This window comes from Xenopus laevis, chromosome 1S, assembly GCF_017654675.1.
Source record: "Xenopus laevis strain J_2021 chromosome 1S, Xenopus_laevis_v10.1, whole genome shotgun sequence".
Taxonomy (NCBI): domain Eukaryota; kingdom Metazoa; phylum Chordata; class Amphibia; order Anura; family Pipidae; genus Xenopus; species Xenopus laevis.
This window is the reverse complement of record NC_054372.1, coordinates 26590771-26614819: the sequence shown is the minus strand read 5'-3', so window position 1 is coordinate 26614819 and position 24049 is coordinate 26590771. Positions and strand designations below refer to the sequence as shown.

The window sequence follows — 24049 nt, the reverse complement described above, 5'->3', positions numbered from 1 at the left end:
CTATGAAGCGACTAAAGGTGGCCATACACGGGCCGATAAAAGCTGCCGACAGACCAAGTCGGCAGCTTATTGGCCCGTGTATGGGGCCCCCGAGGGGCTTCCCCGAAAGTCAGCCAGATCTCGATCGGATGGGACTAAAAATCCCGTTGGATCGCGCCCGCATCTGTTCGTTGATACGGTCCTACGATCCGACCGCCCATTCCCATTCGTTAGGATCTGATCGTTGGGCCCTAGGGCCCACGATCAGATCAGCCCGATAGGTGGGCATATCGGGGAGAGATCCGCTCGTTTGGCGACATCACCAAAGGAGCGGATCTCTCCGTGTATGGCCAGCTCAACAATGGTGAAAATTTAACAATGTGACGTCATTTTCGGAACTTTGCTGATTTACTAACGGTCGCTGGCGTAACTTCGCTAGCGAAGGAGATAGACTCTAGTGGTACTTTGCTCGCTAACGGCAGGCGAATTTGCGCTCTGGCGAATGGACGTAACTACGCAAATTCACTAAGATGCGGATTTGCCTTCGCCACCTCAGACCAGGCAAAGTGCAATCGAGTACATAGGAGTCCAAAAAACGCTAGCGTCTTTTCCCTTTTCAGGGTGATAGGCTGCAAAAGAGTGTAATATTTTTGGGGTAACTGGCTTCCCCCCTACATTCCTAACATATGGCACATAAACTGTACACTGGGCTCATGTGTAGGGCAATATAACAACTTTATTTTATTAAGTTTCCCGGGCTTGTGTAGTGTAATGCATTTGCTGCAACCTCTATGTCCATTCAACTTCCCGCCGTATTCAAATTAGGCAACGCTAGTGCAACTTCGCTTCGCTTGGCGGAGTAACGCTAGCACAACTTCGCCAGTGTTTGGCGCCCTGGACGCAACTTCGGATTTTAGTGAATTAGCATCCTTGCAAGAATCTACGCCTGGTGAAGTGCTGCACCGTCACTGGCAAATTTTCGGAGGTTAGTGAATTTGCCCCAATGACAGCTGTCCGTTGAGCCATTTGGAGATGTTAATAGCCTTCCTGACATTCAAGTTTTTTTTTTTTTTTATTTGATTCTGATACGATTTGAATTTTCACGTCAGAACCATTTGATCGAATATTAGACATTCAAATTTTTTCTTAAATTTCTTAAATAACCTCCCAGTCGAATTGTGAGTATATTCGAATTAAAAAAAATTCACATTAATTCAAAATCCGACCTATGATAAATGGGGCTCCCTGGGTGCCTTTCCGAGAATGTTATAAATCTCCTGAAATGGCCTTGTGGTCAAGCCAATGTGGGGCTGACCAGTAGAGAAATTTGAATGAAGACAAAAGCAATATAAAAACATGTACAAGGAGGTACTAGGAGTCAGCAAACACTTTTTTTAATTTAAGCATTATGTAAGCCAACTGAGGTGGCAAATGAAAACAGGTGTTCATTACATAAAGGGATAATACAAAGTACTGTATATCACTGCAAAAACAATTATTTTGGATAATGAAATTGAATACCACCAAGAGAGGACTGAATGGATGTCAACTGTAAGTATTTCTTATAAAACTAATTGTATCATTTATAACGTGCTTTCTGTAAACAGATAATAGAAGAGAGAGGTAAAAATCTAATTTTTATATATAAAAAATCTATTTTTGTATAATGAGAAAGTTAGAAAGGTAAGGTAAAAACATTGTCCTATCTTTTCACTAATCACTGGAATCATTTAGCCATTGTTATGGAACCATTCTGTCATTGGACTGATTATGTTTTATGGACTCAATGTAAAGTTATAGACTCATTTAATATGAACACTAGGGGCCAGTACTGACTTTCATTATATATTTTTGGGGGGTCTTGTTGGTCATTTACGCTCAAGGAAGGGATTGAGTTATACATCTTGTATGTGGGTGTGATTATAATGTCACACTAAAATCTACAATAAACCTTTGATTTCAAGTAGAATTTCATATTTTTTTGTCAACATCCATGGAGTCTGATTATCAAAATCACATGAAATCACCTACTGAAGCTGCTTTACCTCTGGCTGGAAAAATAAGCAGTATACATAATGTCCTTCATTTCTAGCCTAGTTATTAGTTGCGTTACATTTGCCATTTAAAGCAAATTAATTCCCTAAAACTACATTACACACACTTCCATAGCAAAATTATGAAACATGTTTGCCTGATTACATTGTGAAGACATAGCACACCTACATTTTGGAAACTCACAGAGGAGATCATCACCAATAAATTACAGGCACAATGTAGGTAATTTAATAGAGAACTCTAAAAGAAGCCCTGTGTTTGTTCTCTGATGCAACATGATCCCTTACATTTCTGACTGCCCTCAGGCCTTAAGCATTAATATAAAGCCCAGTGACACCACAATCAAACAATATAGAAACCTTAGATTGTAAGCTCCATTGGGACAGGGATGTAACGATGATTGCTTACCCTCATGGTCCAATGGCTCTCCCTGGTGGTCTAGTGGCTGGCGGGGATGCCTGCCGCATGCATCCTTGTTCCTCCTGTGCCGGTTCCCCTATTGCCTCCGGCCGCGCTCTTACTGGGTTTATGCACCTGTGTCATGACGTCACGGGGCAATGGCGCAAAATTCAAATAGTATTTAAGGGGATTTCCGTGTTGAACTCATTGCCCGTTGTTAGGTTCTATTTGGTTTCCTAGGTGCTTATATGAGAATCCTGTTTTTATCCTCTGGTTTTGACCTTGCCTGTTGCCTGACTATTCTGAACTCTGTATCCTGACCCTAGCCTGCCTGTTTGTTCTGAACTCTCCAATCTGACCATTGCCTGCCTGTTCATTCTTACCTCTCCAAGCTTACCCATGCAGCTTACCCATGCCTGCCTGTCTAGTCTACACTCTCCAATCATGATCCTAGCCTGTCTGACTATTCTTCCTTTGCTCGTCCGGAACCTTTACCTTTGCTCCTCTCTTAGTAAGACCTGACGGCAGCCAATTAGCTGAGGGCTCCTCCCGAGGTGAAAGGCAGCTGTAAAAGGCAGAAGCAAGAGCCGAGACCAAGGAGCCTAGCACTGGTTCTAGATTTAGGGTGCCAAAAGTGACAAGGGACTAATGTGAATTATGTAAACTCTCTGTAGTCAGGCAGAAAATGTTAGCAATAGACAAAGAAAAGTAATAATAACGATGTGACCCAAATGCCATGAAAACAACAGGTAACAGAAAAACTGCCATTTTGACAAATACTCCACGAATTCAAGCATTTACAATGTGGCTCCATGAAATGATTTGGCTTACAGTGTGAGATAGGGCTCTGATAAATGTCATAGTTATTTTGTTGTGCTAGAAAGAAGGAAGTGAAGAGGAACACAGTTGGCTGATTCACTCTATTGATTTTCTATGGTACAAAGAGTAGATTACTAGCTACAGACGTGCAGTATGGCTCTCAGAGAAAATAATCTGTTGGTGACAATTCGTCAATGAGATACAGCTGCTGTTCACAACAAACATAAGCACCTAGAGAAAATGTCTTCTACTTGTGTATATTGAAAGGCACACTACTACACTCAAGGCACACCCTAAAATGAGTGGTAAGTAGTGATGGGCGAATCTTACCCTTTTTTCTTCACTGAAATGGCAAAAAATTGCTGAAATTTAAGTCTATGGGCGACAAATAATAAGTATTGCACATTGATATCACTATAAGGCTGTGTAAGCGCATACATGTGACTTACACAGGGAAGGAAACGAAGAATTGAGGAAACGGCACAAAGAATTGATGCAAAAGGGGATATACCCCTATCGATTTATTGATTTATTGTGTCAAACAGCACAACGTTTCGGGGGCAGGCCCCTTCGTCGCCTGAAACGTTGTGCTGTTTGACACAATAAATCCATAGGGGTATATCCCCTTTTGCATCAATTCTGTGTGCCGTTTCCTCAATTCTTCGTTTCCTGTGAACCCAGGGGAGTGCCGTCTCCCTAGAGGACTGAGCACCAGATTATTGAATACGAGAAGGCCTGGGAATGCATACAATTTCTACTTTGACCTTTACACAGGGAAGGGCCATGCAGCAAGGCAGGATCCCAAAAATAAGTAAGCAAGGCATTCAGATCTCTAATTTCACTGCACAAAGCTGGTATTTAGAGTTTTGCACCAGTCTTGTGCAGTGTGTATCTTCAGACTAGGGAATTTTTGAGGACAGAAGTTGGTGGGGTGTGAATCTTGCAGCCCCTGCATGTAAAGCCTGAAAGAGCAGGGGGAAGCAAAAATTTATATTTTGCACGGCTACTTAAAAATGAGGAACCTCACCTATTTTGGCTTAGATACATTTATCAGAGTAGGAAGGTAGTTTGCTAGTTAGCTATTGTGTACAGCAGTGAAAAAAAGAATTTCATACATTCCTATGAGCCTATAAACAAGTTTTTGAATTAATTGGGTTCATAAAAGTGTCAGGCACAGCAGGTTATTGCATCCTTATTGAAAGGACATTATACCCTAACATGGTACTTCTTAGTTATTCCTAAAACAAGCAGAGTATATGTAAATGCAGCATTACATTGGCTCACCTGTCTGAGGAGGAGCTGCAACCACAGAAAGTAGCCTGTGAGGTGACATACCTGTCCAGATGGTCATTCAGTATGGTGGAAATTGGCAAAAAATGAAAGTGTGGATGGAGGGCTTAATCAACGGAGCACAGTGCAACATGATGCAGCACTTTTTCCATTGTAATAAACAGGGCCGGCCTTAGGCCTATTGGACCAATTGGGCCCGCACCTCTGGCGGCCCCGCACCACAGGGCAGCACAGATAATATTTCCCTCAGCACATGATGCTGCCTGGCCTGCCCCCAACTTTGAGAGTCCAGCCCATTCCCACATCCATAGGTCCAGCCCACCCCCAACTCTGATAAGCCAGCCTATCCCCCAACTCCATAGGTCTAGCCTGCCCCCAACTCTCATAGGCCCAGCTTTCCTCCAACCTTGATAGGCCCTGCCTGCCCCCAATTCAATCAAGCCTGCTCCCAAGCTGAATCGGCCCAGCCTGCCCCAAACTAATTGGCCCAGTCCACTCTCCTATTTCCTCCCTCTCTCTCTTACCCTGTGTGCCCCTATTTCATCCCTCTCACTCTCTTACCTTGTCTGCCCCTTTCCTTTCTATTTTGTGCCTGTATGCCCTTATTTTCCTAAATACTTGGTGTGTCAGTAGCTAGCAACACTTTGTCTAGGGGCCCCGCCAACATGGTCCCAATTGGGCCCCACATTTGATAGGATCAGCCCTGGTAATAGACAGTGTCACTTGTTTAAAGGAGAAGGAAAGGTTAAAACTAAGTAAGCCTTATCAGAAAGGTCCACCTAAATATACCAGTAAACCCTCAAAGTAATGCTGCTCTGAGTCCCCTGTCAAAAGAAACAGCATTTCTGTCCTTCTATTGTGTACACATGGGCTTCTGTATCAGACTTCCTGCCTTCAGCTTAAACCTCCATGAGCATGCTCAGTTTGCTCCTATTCCCCCTCCCTTCTCATCTCATCTGCAATCTGAGCCCAGAGCTATAAGTGAGTATGGAGAGACTGAGGCAGGAAGTGATGTCACACCAAGCTAATACTGCAGCTGCTATCCTAAACAAACAGAGAGCTTCTACAGCTTATTACTCAGGTATGGTAACACATTCTACAGAATAAATATAGCATTCTCTCTTGCACTATTGTGGCTAATCTATTGGCAATAAAATGCCTCCGTAGCTTTCCTTCTCCTTTAACCTGTGTATGTCTCTAAATAGACTGTTAGCATGTTTCCTCTGTTGCTCCTTTGCCTATTCTTTGCTACACGTGTGAAGATGATTTGGTTAGGGTATGGCTGAGCTCTCAGTCCCAGTGAGACACCCCCACTCCAGGTGTAAATGCTTAGACATTAACAATAGGAACCGAGAAAGAGCAATAATAGCAGAGTTTACTGCCAATATGTGTTTATTCACACAACATGTTTCGGGTTACATGCCCTTTATCAAGTGGCACTTGGTAAAGGGCGTGTAGCCTGAAACATGTTGTGTAAATAAACACATACTGGCAGTAAACTCTGCTATTATTGCTGTCTCTCAGTTCCTGTTGTTAATGTCTAACAATTATTTGCCAAGTTTAGCTGTTAAAGTCTGAAGCTCCACTGACACCACACCATGCTCCTTTTGGCTGCTAGACCACATACTATGCTGGTTATGGCTTGTTCTAACAGGAGGACATGGGCAGGAGATTGTGGAAAAGTAAACTTAAAGGAACAGTAACGTCAAAAAATTAAAGTGTTTTAAAGTAATGAAAATATCCTGTAGTGTTGCCCTGCACTGGTAAAACTGATGTGTGTGCTTCAGAAACACTACTATAGTTCATATAAACAAGCTGCTGTGGAGCAATGGCGGAAATTGAAAAACGGCTATATGGCACAGGTTAACTAATGGATAACAGATAACACCATTAGACAGACAGAGCTTATCTGCTATATGATGTGTTACTTGAGCTTTTTCTCTTTTGAATGGCTGCCCCTATTACTACACAGCAGCTTATTTATATAAACAATAGTAGTGTTTCTTAAGCAAACACAGCAGTTTAACCAGTGCTGGGCAACACTACATGATATTTTCATTACTTTAAAACACTTTCATTTTTTGACGTTACTGTTCCTTTAATGGTAACCTCAAAAGCACCTAGAGTCAATCTGATTATATATTCATACCTTAACATTTTATTAGACAATTGCAAAATTAAGATTAAAATCAAAGAAAATATTGTTCAAATGTGAGACACAAATGGGGGAATGTTATAAAAGTCAGTAATGGGAAACAATCAAATTTTCCTTTGCATGAATTTTGATATAGCTTTTGCGCACCCAGAAACTGTTTAGAGACCTCTTCTGTCATTGGAAGAAGGTTTGTGAATTCTATCGTTTGTGCCAGTGCACAGTGAATGTAATAAAATGTCTTACTGATAAGTTGTTATTGTTGTTTCAAAAAAATTATGACACCTTCAAGCACTTCTTAAAAAGTGTGCATTTAAAGGAAGAATATTACATTGCTTTTTTATTCTTATTTGTGCAAATTGTTTTTCTCTTTGCAACTTTTATTACATTCCCCCAAAAGACTTGCTTTCCATTGTGAGCTCACATAAACACAAACAAGCAGCATTATGAAAACCAAGATAGTGTGATCCCTTGATCACAAAGGTTATGTCATTTGGATCCATTTCACCTTTGTAAATAACTCCCCATCAGTTGCGGACATGAATGATATTTGATATTTAGTGTTGCTTCACTGGCAAAATGTAATATCCCCTGAGGAGCAGTATAGACTATATGGGGCAGATTTATCAAGGGTCGAATTTTGAAGTCAAAAATACTTCGAAATTCGACCATCGAATTAAAATAGTTTGAATATCGAAGTCAAGGATTTTTTACCGAATTTGGCCATCAAACGATCAAAGTAAAATCATTTGATCAAACGGTTTTAGCGTACAATCGAACGATTTTACATCAATGTGTAAAGACTTAGAAAAATGTTCTAGAAGGTCCCCATAGGCTAACATAGCACTTCGGCAGGTTTAATTTGGCGAACTATTGAAGTCAACGTTTTTTTTAAAGAGACAGTACTTATCGAATATTCGAATATTCAAACAATTTTTACTTCTAATCGAATTCGAAGTAAATTCAAAGTCGTAGTATCCTATTCGATGGTCGAAGTATCCAAAAAGTTACTTTGAATTTCGAATTTTTTTACTTCCCTCGAATTCAATTCGACCCTTGATAAATCTGCCCCTATGTGTTCTTACATTCCTTGGTCTGAATGGTTGTGCTTTGAGGTATACAGTAGATCTGCTGAAGCACTGCACTCTGCACATATTTAATTCGTGAAAAAGTTTAGCAAGCAAATGAAAAAAAAAAGAAACGTTTCACTGGACCATTTCTGATTAAATATTTACATTTTTCTTTCAAAAAGACATTCTTACCTGTGAAGCGCAGAGAGTCATGAAAGTCATTGCGAGTTGCTGAAAATAAAGCGTGCTAAGAGCTTTCCCAAGTTTGTGAAGGTATTCAAAGAATCAATATAAGACAATACCATGTATTTATATGATAAAAACAGAGAAGTACATTATCACATATGCAAAGGGAGATTATGCAGTTGTAATCTTTAAAGGGCAAGTGCCATGATGGGTGGAATTGTGTTCTGTCGATGACCCATAAGGCGAGGTATTTTTTTCTGCCTCAAATTTAGAAACATGGTTCTCTTGTCCAACATGCCCCTTTTAAAGGATTAGGACTTTCTCAAAAAAACATGTACTAAATTAGCATGATATAATATTAAAACATCTACCTACCCCAATAGCCCCTGCAATCAAGTAATGATGTTTTCTTATCCCAGTGGCAGCCTGTAATGGATCAGTACTGCTTATAATAATCCTGCCCACCCCAGCAGTCCCTATAATGAATCAACACAGCCCCACCCCTTGTCATAAGAGCTACTTCTGCTTCCTAGCAGTGTCCTGTAATGGATCAGAACTGGCCCTTTCCTGGAGTAAATTATTTCTGCTTCTCACCTACAGTAGATCCTGTACTGGATCAGTACAGAATCTCTACCTAACTGGTTCCTATAATACATTAATTAATCACAATTACTCTACCCTTGCACTACAACTCTGTATGGGGGGGCTGGTGTATTTATTGGAGATGGTCAAAATGCTTCTATACCTGGTCAAATGTTTTATCAATATTGACATTACAGCATAGGTGTTTTTGTATTAGTACATTAGGACATTTACTGCATGGTTATCACACTGAGAGATGGCTGTGAGCCAAAAGTGATGTCCTCCATTGGATTTACAATATAGAACATTCTACCATAAAACTGCTGAAATATCTTCCGCCTCCTCTGAAGTGGCAGATATATCTGCGTACAGTGTGGGAATGTAACTTACAGTACAGCCACAATTGTACACCCACACAACATACTTTCAGTACATGAAACTTTAGAAATATTTTTTGTAGTGTACATCAGGCCAGAGGGCAGGATTTAGAATGCAGTAAATGTAATTAATAACATTACTTTTGCCACATAAATTTCCAGTTTTACTTGTCGAATAAGCAAAACCAGCTCTGTCTTGTAGATGTAATTTTTATAGAATCTGGACTTGAACAACATCAACTTGAGGATCAGTCAGATATCTTTCACCCTAAAGGGACATTACAGGGCACATTTACTAAGCTCGAGTGAAGGATTTGAAGTAAAAAAACTTCGAATTTCGAAGGGTTTTTTTTTTGGGTACTTCGACCATTGAATAGGCTACTTCGACCTTCGACTTCGAATCGAACAATTCGAACTAAAAATCGTTCGACTGTTCGACCATTTGATAGTCAAAGTACTGTGTCTTTAAAAGAATCTTCGACTACCTACTTCGCCACTTAAAACCTACCGACCACCAATGTTAGCCTTCCCCATAAGCTTTCTATGCTTTTTTTGATCGAAGGAAAATCGTTCGAATTTTTTTAGACGTAATTTTTCCTTCGATTGAAATAAATGCGGTAAATCCTTCTACTTCGATATTCTGACAAAAACATCCAAAGTAGACATGGGTACAATTGCCCTAAAGTGATATATTGGTTGCTCATGGGCTTCATTTATTATTACTGGTGTTAGAATAAAAATGACTTACAAACATGCACTCACAAATATACAGTATATTTTGGGTCAGTTCCTTTGCTCAGGTAATATACAGCAGTTTAGAGTAGAAAAGCAACTGGGGGCATATTCAAAGGCACAATATAAATGCCCAAAGCATAAGGCAGAGGATTTGTAGCCTAATTCTTTGTTATCCTTTATGAGAGGTTATTTTAGTCTTATCACATCTAGATATTGTATATTGTGACCTGGATGAACGGAAATCTTTATAGAGAGGTTTTAATGCTAATAATAGTTTAAATGAAATTTTAACCAGTATATATGAACCTATGAAGAGGACCGTTTCTGTGAGTCTTGTTAAATGGCTGTTCAGTCAATGTACTACCATTAGAGCAGTGATCCCCAACCACTAGCTTGTGAGCAACATGTTGCTCTCCAACCCCTTGGATGTTGCTCCCAGTGGTCTCAAAGCAGGTGCTTATTTTTGAATTCCAGGCTTGGAGGCAAGTTTTGGTTGAATAAAAAACAAATGTACTGCCAAACAGAGCCTCAATGTAGATTGATAATCCACATAGGGGCTACCAAATGGCCAATTACAGCACTTATTTGGCAGCCCAAGAACATTTTTCATGCTTGTGTTGCTCCCCCAACTCCTTTTACTGTGAATGTTGCTCATGGGTTTAAAAGGTTGGGGATCCCTGCATTAGAGACATTAGAGAAGTGTGTTCATAATGAACAGAACAGAGTGACCAGGAAGAATAACACTTTATTGGCCTATTATAAGATATCTTTCAAACACAAACAAATAAAACAAAATACCACAATAAAACAATTAAAACTAGATGGATAGATTTGCATATCATGGCGTTAATGGCCTTGTGTTATACTGCAGGTACAAAATATTTTTCATGTAGTGAAATTGCTATGTGGCTAATAGGCTAAATGTCAGTTCTGGGCATACTGACAAAATTCGGAGTCAGCAATTCTGTAGCACATCAGATAACCTGCAGATGCAGAATAGGGACGCTTGTTTGCAGGAGACTGGTCGTTCTTGAATTCACCCAAAATAACAATGAGCTGAAAGAGCCAGCAAATACTCTACTGCACAGAATATTTACTCACTGGATATTTCAGTGTGAATTTACAGCCCTGGGAACCTAAAGATAACAGTATCATAATCGCATATTCCATTAATCATACGTTTCAAAGGACATATGGATATCAGTCATGAGTGGCAGAGTGAGTTTTATCTTTACAAGAAGGTGGTTGTCTCTGAATTCAGTAGGCAGTGTCAAAAAGATTTGGCAGATGGCCAGAAGCAACACGTTTTCAGTCTGGTAAAATTCCAAACTAAATATGGTTGACTAATGACCCACACCAAGACCAAACGAAAACTGCAAAGAAATCAGTTATTTTTGTGAAAATTGACATCCATGTATGTGGTTAATAGAATCATTAACCTCCTTGAAACCTAAACTAGCTGATTTTTGTCCACACCCATTAGATACTCCGGACAACTCCCCGCACACCCTGGCCGTGCCATATTTTTCTGATCACAGTAATTGCTCTGTCCTTGCCAGGGGTATTGGCTAACATAAGGCTGGCTTTGCATTTAATTGATTAAACATGTCATCTACTACAAATCTGGCTGGATATCCCTAAAGTTGGCCCTTGTGTGGTCAGCAATAGAATGATAATCGCACACAGAATAGCTTTATACAGCAGTTTTATAAATGTGAAAAGTGATAAAGTAAAACAGGGCATTACTATTATGCCTTGAAGTTCACTTCATCAAGCAACAATTTTTAGCACCAAAATGACCAGGTAAGTGGTAACCAAAGAAAAACAACTGTAGCAATATGTCTGTGAAGGTTCCAGGTCATGGTCTATCTGGGTCATGATCTATATATACAGTATAGTAATAAGCCTACTGTATTGAGAAAGCCAGTTGGATAACTAGTGAAATGTATTAAATACAGCAAGTGCAGCTGATGTGACATATTACTATAGAGAAAACAACTGTAACTCTTACCAGTCTATATGAATGCAAAAAAAAACATTAAAAAAGGGGGTGTATTCTGGCTGCTATATACAGTATGTCCTCATTTACCCTGCCTAATCATAGTCAACATTCTAAAAGATATTCTTTTGTTCCTCCTAAAATCTCCTGTCAGTCTCTACCTTTTTATAGGGATGCACCGAATCTGCTACCAATGCCTAATGTGGCCTCTATGTATCAGTAATTTTGGAGCCCCATACAAATACAATTTGACTCTGCAGTCCATGCTTCCAGAATAATATTCACAGGGGCTCTTGTACAGCTGTACTCTCCACCCCCACAGTAGCCTTGCCTTGAAGTTTCAACAGCATTATCCCCTTATTAATATCCTCATCCTGCAGAACCAGCTTTACTTCCACGCAACTTCTTTCTCTTTTCCATTTCACACAAATAAACATTTACAGAAAGTTCCTGTCCAAACACTGAATTATTCATGTTTCCATGAACACAGCAAATTTAAAATAAACCCAGAACTATACAGTATCACACAGAGAGGGCATATAGGACTGGGAGCCATAGTAAAAAAAACAATGTTAACGTTATAAAGGAAGATAAAAGACGTAATTTACAACTTCCAAGGCAGTGTGCAAAGAATAAACTGGCACTTTGAAACTGTCTTCTTCCATTGCCAAGTTGCTGAAGGACTCAAGAGGACACGGAGACATGTGGTTACCCCCATGATTACAGAGCTGACTGTATTCATGAGGGGTAAAGGAACATAGGCCATCAACTCTCATGGCCCCTTAGGGTGGCGGCAAACATAGCTTTCCGGGGAGATTAGTCATCCAGCGACAAGTCTCCTCTTCTTCGGGCGACTTATCTCCCCGAAATGCCTTCCAGCTGGCTAGAATGTGAATCGCCGGTGGGATGGCACTCGGATCTCTTTGGTTTTCCGAAGTGGCCCAAAGTTTTCTCATGAAGCAGGTCACATTCTAGCCAGTCGGAAGACATTTCGTGAAGATTAGTCGCCCGAAGAAGAGAAGGTTTGTCACTGCCCGGGAAAACTTTTTGTGTCACCACAATTTGATTGTTAGTAAATGGGCCTCATAGTGTGGCTTTTGTGGATATAATATGAACACATACTTATTTGCATAACCTTACGACCATTTGTTTATATTTTCTTTACATACTGTACTTACAATACCTTTAGAAAATACAGGTTATTCAGGTAATGCAAGTTCTTGTCTGTTTATTCATGATGTTACTGGTTTTGAATGAGTATATACAGAGAACGTATAGGTGAGCTAGACTGGTGTTTGCTTCCGTTAGTTCTGCTCAAACCTAATGCTTAAATAACTTTCTTGATTGACAAAAGATTTTTTTGATCACATGTTCTTGTCTCATCTATATCTATATCTCTTTTATTAAATTTAGTAGCAAACATAATTACATAAAATATTACGTAGAGGAACATGGGGGTAAGAAAGGTCATGTAAAAGTATCAGGCAAATACTTTTATGGCAACATTATAAATAACACTCAAAGATAATGTTATGATAGATATAAAACAAAAGGTTATTTTCTGGTGTCAGTATCACAAGAAAGAAAGCAAAACATTTGCTAACAGCATGCTATATTATAACATAGGTGTATACATCCATATTTATCATAAAATATCATTTAACCACAGGCTGTCAGAACCCTTATCCCAATGATTTACAGTGCTGTTAACTCAGTTCCCTTTTTAACAGTGGAACTGAAAAACTGCTCTGTTTATAGGATTATCTTCTATTTATTTTTCTTTAAATAGCCAAAAAGGCATGAGGGCACAGCTAAAGGTGGTAATAGGCGTTACAATTACGATCTGGTAATTTTCAATACTAAGGGGAGGGGCAGATTTATTAAGGGTTGAATTGAATATTCTAATATGAATTTTTGAAACCAGGGGTCCCCAGCCTTTTTTGCCCATGAGCCACATTCAGATGTAAAGAGAATTAGGGAGCAACACAAGCATGACAATTGTTACTGGGTGGTGTAAAATAAGGGGTGTCATTGGTGATTTAGTATCCCCTATGTGGAGTGGCAGTCTACAGGAGGTTCTGTTTGGCAGTACAGCTGGTTTTCATGCAACCAAAACTTGTCTCCAAGACCGGAATATCCAAGGGGTTGGTAAACATGTTGCTCACAAGCCACTGGTTGGGGATCACTGGTCTAAACTGTCAAATTCAAATTGAATTTTTTTAAAAAAATCCTTTAAGAATTCGAATTAGACTATTCGCCACCTAAAACCTGCCGAATTACTGTTTAAGTCAATAGAAGACATCCAGTGACCAATTTGAAGATGTTTGCAACCTGTCTGGCATTAGAGTTTTTTTTTAGAGAAAAAATGTTCAGGTGCCTTCAAAAGGGCCCGATCAAAATATTCAGGCCAGCCCTATCAATGAGCTGACCGATATCCAAGTCTTCTGCCAATATAAGACGGTTTCTCTCCCACCATAGATTCAATAAAAAAGAAACGAAATTAATGGTGCGTCTATGGCCATCTTAGACTTTACATATATTGATCCTTCTTCTCTACATAGAGGCTTATTAACATCAAAATGGCAAAAAAAAGTATTTTCTTGCAAAACTGTCTGGCTCTGTCTGTCAAAACTGTAATTCTGTCAATTTTTTTTATTAATTTTTACTAAGTTTCATGCAGTCAGTCTATGACAGTTGATTTAGGGCAGCCTCTTGCTCTACTATGTTTGTTTTGGTCAACAGGAACGTCAATGGGAATGTTAGAAATTGATTTTTTTATGGGAAAAATAAGTACTGCCACCAATGATGCATTTTAATGCAGAAATCCAAACCCATATTGTCCAGCATGAAAAATAATCCATTCCATTCAAAGTTGGCAGGGCATGTTTCCCAGGTTGTGTTTGCATCCTCATAAGAGCTGCTAAAAGAGAAGTGGTACTGAGAGATACTGAGTAAAAATAAATATATTTCCTGATAGCAGGTAACAAAGAACAATGGCTCCTTTTACAAGAAAGTGTATTTTGTAAAATTCTGATAAAGCAAAACAAAGTACAACACTGGGAATGTTGATAATCCATCGAAAGAAGAGAATTAAAAATGACTCTTACACTGAAAGAATTGCTGTAAACCAATTTTCAGAGGTATTTCAGTTTAATCCTCTATCCAGGTTATTATATTTTCTTAACTGGTCACCAATTCAAAATATATGTAAAGGTTGCACAAAAAAGATTTTCACACGCAGCAATAAATTTTTGGTAGAATAACACATACTGCATACAAATGTACATTTAGTAATACGATTGTTTTAGTTTTGTCAATTTTCTTTCAAAGCATATTGATTACATTTTTAGATTAGTTGAATTCTTAAATATTAAATTAAAGCAATATTACACTAATAATACTTGGACAGTAAGCCCAAGACATATTTTTTATGTCCTTGCTTGCAGAGTAAACCTTCTTCCACATAGAATGGTCATAAATGTGCAGTTTAAATTTGGCACAAAGTATACTACTTTGGTTAAGCTTTTGTATCATTCTCCTAAAGCATCCTTAATTATAAATGGCACACAATCCAATCATTTTCCATTAAACGTGGCACGCGCCAGGGGCCCCTTGTCAGCACTTTTATTTACGCTTGCCATGGAACTCTTTTCACAATCAGTCAGGCAACACCCTGTTCAAAGCTGGCGCATTGGGAGCCGAGAGGAACACATACAGCTACATGCTAATGACATTTTAATATACTGTATCTAGGAGACAACTCATCACAGGGCCTCTTTAACTTGACGAATATCTTCACACAAATATCTGGTCTGGTCACTAGTCCTACTAAATCAGTAGACCCACCCCTAGACCCACAAAACCCACCTGCCTCACCATTTCCAGTGGTTAACCAGTTCATATATTTGGGTATAGATGTTAAACTACCTTTAACGGTATATTATAAACTGAATGTACACCCACTGAAGGAGATAATCACAACTAAGTTCAAGGCATGGGAATAAATTATGTTTGGTCTAATTGTATGAATTCAACTGATAAAAATTATTCTTCTACCCTAACTGACATACATTCTGCTCCAAACCCCCTTCTAGTAGCAAAGAGTTTTTTCGCCAAACTGGACTCAATACTCCGGCAATTGGTGTGGGCCAGATTTAGACCTACACTCCTACTAGAGAAAAAAACAAAGGGGGAGTAGCCTTTTCCTGAAAATTATTTGGCAGCGCAAATGAGTCATTTTGCTTCTTGGGTGGAGGAGGTGCATCAACAAACTTTGCTTAATTTGTATAAACTCCTCTTGGGTATTACATTTACTACATTTTAATGGCTGCTTATAAAAAAGCAACCAAATATAGAATAACATAATATAGTGCTGGAGCATGCTCGACTCCTATGGCTTAAGGTGGTACACATTTTTCCATTTATTGACTACTGCTCATAAACCCCATTATGGTGTAATTATTGGTTCCCAGGTGTTACAAAACAGGGGAAAAAATCTATATGACGAAAATGTGGAATCCATAACATTGACGATGTGTGGAGAAATGGGGAAATGGTCACTTTTGATACCCTTAAACAAGTTTTTGTCACGATCGGCAGCCTAAATCCAGAACAAGTGCTAGGCTCCCTGGTCGCCTTTCACTGTGGAAGGAGCCCTCCCATAATCAGATGCCGCCAGGTCTTAATAAGAGAGGAGCCTAGCAAGAATTCTGGACGAGCAAAGGGGCACAATTGTTTAACAAAGATTTTGGACTGAAGGCCACAACTCAGGAGGAACCAAATGGAATAGTGTGGTCAGACAGGCCGGGTCGGTACAGGCAGAGTTCAAGCAAGGTCAGAAAGGCCGGGTCGGTACAGGCTGAGTTCACAGAATAGTCAGACAGGCTAGGGTCAGGATTGGAGAGTTCAGAATAATCAGACAGGCAGGCAGGCAAGGGTCAATACCAGTATACACAAGCAGGATTCATGAAGAATAAGCACCCAGGAACAAGTTAGACCGAACAATGTACAATCTGTTCTTATTCAAAGCCCCTTTAAATACCTTTGAATTTTGCGCCAATTCGTAATGACATCATCACGCCGGCGCGTAAAACCCGGAAGTGCATGCTGCGGGCGCCATAAGAAAGACCGCCACTAGACCACCAGGGTGAGCAGACATTACAGTTTTTCATCTCCCCGCTACTCAATGGCTGCAATATTTGCAGGTGAAGAGGAACTTAGTAACACAACACAATAGATGGTCTGTTTGCTTTTTTTATTACAGAAAAGAAGGGGGAAAAACTGATTTTCTTAAAAAGGAATCTGTTGGTGTGGCCCTCCTGTTATTCTTTCTCAATATCAGTTTCCAGACCTAGTTTATGCCTGTTGCCAGTCCTAACATGCAGGTCAGCTTGATTATAGTTTTTTACTTTGTTTAACCCTGTTCTACACTGGTAAGATTCAAGTCCAGAATAGGCTGAAGTGCATTTGTGATTTTTCTTCATCCTGACTGCAGCACTTCTGTTCTCTATTAATTACACAGCTGGGTGTTGGCAAACAATTAAATCTGAGAGCAGAGATAGCATTGCCTTCATATGAGTGGGCGGAGGACCCTTGAGTCTAGCAGGGTACACATACTTGTGTTCAGTTATATATATTACACACATGTTTTCATTTGCCTTTCTATTGATGTGCTATAATGCATCCCTACTAGTTTTTCAAAAAATAGAGATTTATACTGGCATAAACAATAGATCACATTAAGCTGGTGTCTACAGTAGACACACCTTATATAATTAATCTCCAGATCTTAAAAAAAATTTTGTGTTAAATGTACAAATATTAAATTTGAATAAATAATTGCCCTCTGTCTGGATAATGATATGTGTTGCTGCTTGCCAGGTAAAGATATTTTTAACCATATTATACAACAGAGAAATATTTAGATCTGCTGATTTATTCATAAGTAAACATTTACATACTTTTCTGTCCCTGTGCATCTCGTGAGATTAAACTGCGGTCTTTTCCGGATGTTGGTGTATTGGAAACATCTCAGCTGAAGGGAGGGAGACAATAATAGAATGACAGTCATAAAATTAAAGGCTTTTAAAACACTCAGGCCCACATTTCCAGGGAGAATAGTGATTATTCCAAGAACTCCTAATCTCTCATGCCAATCTGGAGCAGAAATAAAAACATAAAATAAACGACAATGCTTTTCACCTGCCTAGAGAAATGGTGTGCCTAATTGTTGCTGCACTGTAGAGCAAGACTGCATTTTTTTTAACCCAGAGAAATGGGGACTAGTAGCAACAGGAAAATCCCCAGTACACTGTCTGTGCACAAACTACTAAATTATACCCCTCCAATCTCAACATCATGCACCTTTCAGGTCTCCACCCCCACCACAAGGGATATACATATATAGAATGACTGTAATGCAGCAGTAGTAATATTTAAACTGCCAAAAGAGCAACCCTATGGAGAAAACCTACCAAGTGTATTAATGCTATGCAACCCTAGATGGTGCTATTTTCCCCAGAAGACACACTGCTGTGTGATACTGTGGCCAACCAGTGGATTTGATATGAATGACCTATGGCAAATATGCTGTATGTACAAACTTGCCTTGTGTCATCATGTGTCTAAAGCAGGGGTGTCCAATCTTTTGGCTTCCCTGGGCCACATTGGAAGAAGAAAAATTTTCTGGGGCCACACTCGAAATACACACAAGCACTAACGCTAGCTTTTGATTTATTTTATTGTAAAAGTAAAAGAAAAGAGGGTATCATAAACCTAGTGGGATTTTTGACATTGTGTTTGAGAAACTAATGTTTCAATATCTGGTTCAATGGACATAGTTGCAATTCTTAGTGAATTCTCAAGGTGCTCATCAGATAATTTGGTTCTAATTTTAAACTCTTAGGGGGTTATTTATAAAAGTCCGAATTTATCTTAATATTTTCTACTACAAACTTCAATCAAATCTGCTCAGGTTATTTGCGCTTATTTATTATTATATTTTCCGAAATTTTGCTTTGTGGGAAAAAAAATCAGATTTTCAAGATTTTTTCGGATTTTTCATCCGATTTTCATGTTTTTTCTGGATTTTTCATCTGCAAACTCCGCTTTTTGCCTGATAACTTCGAAAACTTTGGAGTACTGCACGAAACCCAGCACATATCAAAAAATCATTGGGACTTCTCCCAATGACAGGTTTGATTTTTTTAAAAGTCTGATTTCATACAAAAATTCGGAGTTTAGTAAATAACCACCCAAGTGAGTTCATTCTTGAAAAAAATTGCTCACAAATATAAGTGTTGCATATATCCCTAGCATAGCGGGCGGTGCCGCTGAAGAATTCTTACCTGCCTTTGTAAGTAAGCGAACGCTCACTTTGTAAGTAACCAAACCGCTTTTCCTGCTCTAGAAAGGCGGAAGTTCAAGCTGGGTCGCATACATATTCCATCTCGGGCCGTGGGTTGGACACCCCTGGTCTAAACCCAATTGAACTGTATGCTATTTGAGGCAGGTGAGTCTTCATATTTGTACTGTTCACCTTTTTTTGTAGCTTTTAACTTATTTTACTGTGCTCTTGACCCAATATAAAGCTAGAGAGGTTGCACATTAATCTGCAGATAATGTGTAAACTGGGGTCCTCCTCCAATCTCTCCTTCATGTGGAACATAGCCTATATCAGTGGCAGACACATGACTGATAAATGTAGCTCTGAATGAGGTAATGGTAAAGAGTCAATGACATGCAATAAATAAGAAATATAATGTCCAAAGTAGCCAACGTTGATGAAAGCAAAATGGTTAATTTTGCATGCACAGGTGCAGTTGTTCACGGCAACTAATCAACATTTAGTTGAATCAACCTACTTCCAATTTAAATATCAAAGCAAAGATCTGATTGGTTGCCATAGGCAACTACATTGATGCCAGTGATGCATTATAAGAGGGGATAAGATTTCCAGAAAAAGATGTATTCATTATAAGAAAAGTTAATTAGTGTGTTAAATTACAGAAAGCCAAAATTGTTGTTGTTGTGTGTTCATCAGAGGAAAAGGCTGCTGCTGCACATCCCTTTCTTAAATGTATAAAGATTTTTACCTTTACTGTAGTTGCTCCATATTATGGGTGTGTATAGATAAATACAATATATAGATAGTATCAGTATCATTTCAGCACAGATCCATTATAACAAGAAAAGAAACAGAGCAGCAAATGGTAGCCAAAGCTCAATTTAGTCCACTACTGACCACCATTACTTTCCCTGTCACTCTTTTACACTTAGTAGGTGCAATGTGCATGCATAATTGAACATGACTGTAACCCCAGCTGTATCCTTACTGTAGTTAAACAGAAATGTGACTATCTCCAGTAACTGAGCTTTTCCCTTTCATTCCCTTCTTATGCACTCTCTGCAATAACTATGTAAATCACACAAGCCATTCACAGTGCTGTCTCCAGCACGAGCCTCTCGCACAAAGGGCAGGCCATTCAGACCACTGGGGGAAGGGATAATGTGACAGTAATAATGGTAGTATTATGTGCATGAAGTGATTTATGCACTGCACCACTATACAACGCAGTATTATTGAAAATATACCCTTGGAAATATGCTTGATAAATATGTGTGTGTATATATATATATGTATAGTTTGCTGCATAAACATATTATATACTGTATTTCAACATATTCAGTACACAGAAGTAAATTAGGCAGGCAATCCCATATTAAAGGGGTCATTCAGCTTTAAGTTAACTTTTTATATATTGTAGAATTGGCAATTCTACGCAACTTTTAACTTGGTTATCATTATTTATTTTTTATAGTTTTTTGTAATTATTTGCCTTCTTCTTCTAACTCTTTTGAGCTTTCAAATGGGGGTCACTGGTCTAACAAAACGAATGCTCTGTAAGGGTTCTTACTCACTAGCGCTTGTCACTGTGCTCCCCTGCGTTCAGTTTAAAGGAACAGTAACACCAAAAAATTTTTTAAAGTAATGACTAATGGATAGCATATAACACCATTAGACAGACAGAGCTTATCTGCTATCTGCTGTGTAACTTGAGCTTTTTCTCCTTTGAATGGCTGCCCCCATTGCTACACAGCAGCTTATTTATATAAACAATAGTAGTGTTTCTTAAGCAAACACAGCAGTTTTACCAGTGCAGAGCAACACTGCATTATATTTTCATTACTTTAAAACACTTTTATTTTTTGACATTGCTGTTTCTTTAAATGTGTTCGTCCGCAGGGGAGAGCAGGAGTAAATGCAATTCATTCTTTAAAGGAGAAGGAAATGCTTGGTGCACTTGGGGGTGCCAAATGTTAGGCACCCCCAAGTGATTGTATTGACTTACCTGAAACCCCGGGCCGGTGCTCCTATCAGCAGAAAACCAGTTATACCAGTGAGCGATCTTCTCAAGCAGCCTGTACTCAAGAAGATGCATGTAAGTGCTGAACACAAGTGGAACGGAGAATTCTGCGAACCTGCATACTGCACTTATATGCGTCGGCATGAGTACTTTCTCATAAGGAAGAGTCGACTGTGTTTAGTCCTGCACTTCCCTGTGGCTGAATGCATTTAAACCAAACACAGGGGAGCACAGGGACAAGCTTTTGAAGTAAGTAGCTACAAACCTATTGCTATCGCTGCTTTTTATTACTCATCTTTCTATTTGGGCCCTCTCCTATTCATATTCCACTCATATGTATGGTTGCAACCAGATTGCTGAAATTGCAAACTAGAGAGCTGCTCTAAACTCAAATTTACAAATAAAAAATGAAAGCCAAATGCAAATTGTCTCATAATATCACTCTCTACATACTAAACGTTAACTCAAAGGTGAACAACCCCTTTAATTAGGAGCAGTAGCTATTGGTGCTTGTTAATTAGCATAGGCAGGAGCAATGTGGACATTTAAGGGGTAATGTAATTAAAAATTACAAGTGTTATTTTAAAATGGCGTTTTTGCTCATGTTTAGCACTGCTCACAATGTAAGATCAGTCATTGTCGAATATTCCATCACTAAGCAAAGGTTAGTGTTAACACCTGCTCTGGAGTTTTGTTAAATATTTTGTCGCAAAATACGCTTTGCGATTTCAAAATTTTATTACATACACTGCAAATGTTCACAAAATCCATTAGGCTTGAGGTCTGTAATCCGTCAAAAAAGGATGCAAACATAGTCTCTCGCATTCAAAATAGTCTTTATGAACGTCTTTGCGCTAACGTAACATATTACATTCCTCCGTAAATCACATGCAGCCCCCGTCTGCAGGAGAAAAATTATTGCCAGATAAAATTTTATGCAAGAGTTTTCTAGTTTCTACTGACTTTTTAGAATTAAGTGGCCTCAATAGTCCACATTTTAAAGGGGACATATATCTTTGTTTTTAAGTCTTCGTTAATCCATTCCTCATCCAATAAAATTGAATAAAGCGTGTTGTTTTATATACTTTTTTGTTCAACTTTACTTTATATGCTTTGTCGCTGGCTGACTAATCTCCCTGAAACTCCACGTGTGTCTCTGCCCTTACTCTCCCTGAATCTGCACGTGTGAGCCTTATATGTTATGGGACTCTTTACTGAGTTCTAAAATCCTTGAGTTTTACAATAGGTGGTTTATGATTGCCTGGCTAAAACCCACACATTTAAAAGGGTTGTTCACCTTTGAATGAACTTTTAGTATGATGTAGAGCGTGATATCCCGAGACACTTTGCAATTTGTTTTCATTTTTTATTCTTTGTGGTTTTTGATATATTTAGCTTTTTACTGAGCAGCTCTCCAGTCTGCTATTTCAGCAATCCTGTTGCTAGGGTCCAAGTTACCCTAGCAACCATGCATTATTATTCTAGCCGGCAGGAAGGCAGCTCGGGGAGATTAGTCGCCCGAAGAAGAGGCGATTTGTCGCCGGGGCAACTAGATCTCCCCAAATCTCAACGTGTGTCTCTGCCCTTAAGGAAGGGCCGCCATCAGGGGAGGACAGCGGGTACAAGTGTACCGGGCCTTAAGGGAGTCCGGCAGTGCTGAACTTTTTGAAAGAGCCGGCCCCCCTTGAGAGCACCAAAGCCGTGCCGCCTCCTTCCGAAGTCCCGACAGCCGAGATGCGGAAGTGCCGAAAGTTCCGAAGTGAAAAGATCCCGAAGTCACAAAAACAGCCTAAGCTAAAGTGCCGAAATTGAAGACCTGAAGCGGAGAAAAGACCCAAAGTCACGAGAGGAGACGAAGTTTAAGTCCTGAAGCCACAAGTTCAATTCTACTGAACACCAATGTGTGTGTGTGGTTTTTTTTTTAAAATCCCCCGGCCACCAATTTTTTTTAATACTCTATAGGCCCCTGCCACCAATGTTTTTTAAAAAATATTCTTTGGGGCCCCAATTTTTTTTAACTTGTAAGGGGGGCCCTGGCACCAATGTTTTTTTTAAAAATATTCTTCGGCATCTCCGTGGGAAATCCGCAACAATCAGCTGTTATGGGACCCCCCAGGAGTCATCATCTTAACCAACTATTTTCCACCGCCCTATCTTGATCATAAACCTTAATGCTCTGTCTTATTGTCTACAGGTAATACCATCGTGAGTAACTTTCAATATCTACAATTAGGGGTATACCTATCCATTTCCCCCTTTTCCTAATCACTTGACTAGATTTTGGATTAATATTGTCTATCTTGCTTTATGACACTCGAATCTGTACTTGACTGTTTACCTTATTTTATTTTCGTTTTTGTTTCTTTTTTTTTTCTTATATGCATATTGAAAAACAAATAAAAACATTTGTGAAAAAAAAATATATATTCTTCGGGCCCCAATTTTTTTTAACTTGTAAAGGGGGCCCTGCCACTAATGTTTTTAAAAAAATATTCTTCGATGCCCCAATTTTTATTTAACTTGTAAAGGGGGCCCTGCCACCAATGTTTTTTAAAAAATATTCTTCGGGCCCCAATTTTTTTTTAACTTGTAAGGGAGACCATGGCACCAATTTCTTTTTTTTTAAATGTTCTTTGGGGCCCCAAATTTTTTATTTTACTTGCAAGGGGGGGGGGACCCAGGCACCAATGCTTTTTAAAAACAACTTTTATGGGGGGCCCTAGTACCAATGTTTTTTTTATGGGGGGTCCTGGTCCTCCATAGCTTTTATAACTTGTGTGTATGTGTGTGGGGGGGGTTACCTTTTTTATTGCAGATGTCTGTGTGGTCTTTTAACTGTGATGTGGAGTGGGCGGGTTCTGGGGTGGGGCTTGGGGCCAGGATGGGCGGAGCCCAGGGGGCCCCTAAAATGTTGTACAGGGCCCAGTGATTTGTAACGGCAACACAGACCAAGGGAGTTCTAACCGGCTTGTAATAAATAAAAATTTTATAGCATATATAATATATGATTATATGCAAAAGCCAATAAATAGAATAATGAG

General features: G+C 39.2%; 1 protein-coding gene across 2 annotated transcripts in view; it reads right to left on the bottom strand.

The window, feature by feature from the left end:
- grxcr1.S (glutaredoxin, cysteine rich 1 S homeolog) overlaps nt 1–21176 on the bottom strand; it is a 72486-nt gene extending 51310 nt beyond the window's left edge. The window contains exons 1-2 of one of the 2 annotated variants that reach the window (XM_018243129.2): nt 20994–21176; nt 17604–17677 (exon numbers count right to left, since the gene is read on the bottom strand). In XM_018243129.2, the coding sequence (XP_018098618.1) occupies nt 17604–17621 (18 nt within the window). In that variant the 5' untranslated portion in view covers nt 17622–17677; nt 20994–21176. Of the gene's footprint in view, nt 1–8325; nt 8381–17603; nt 17678–20993 lie in introns of those variants that run through there. The other variant, XM_041579452.1, reaches the window with a different exon arrangement.
- Between the last annotated feature and the right edge of the window lie 2873 nt (nt 21177–24049).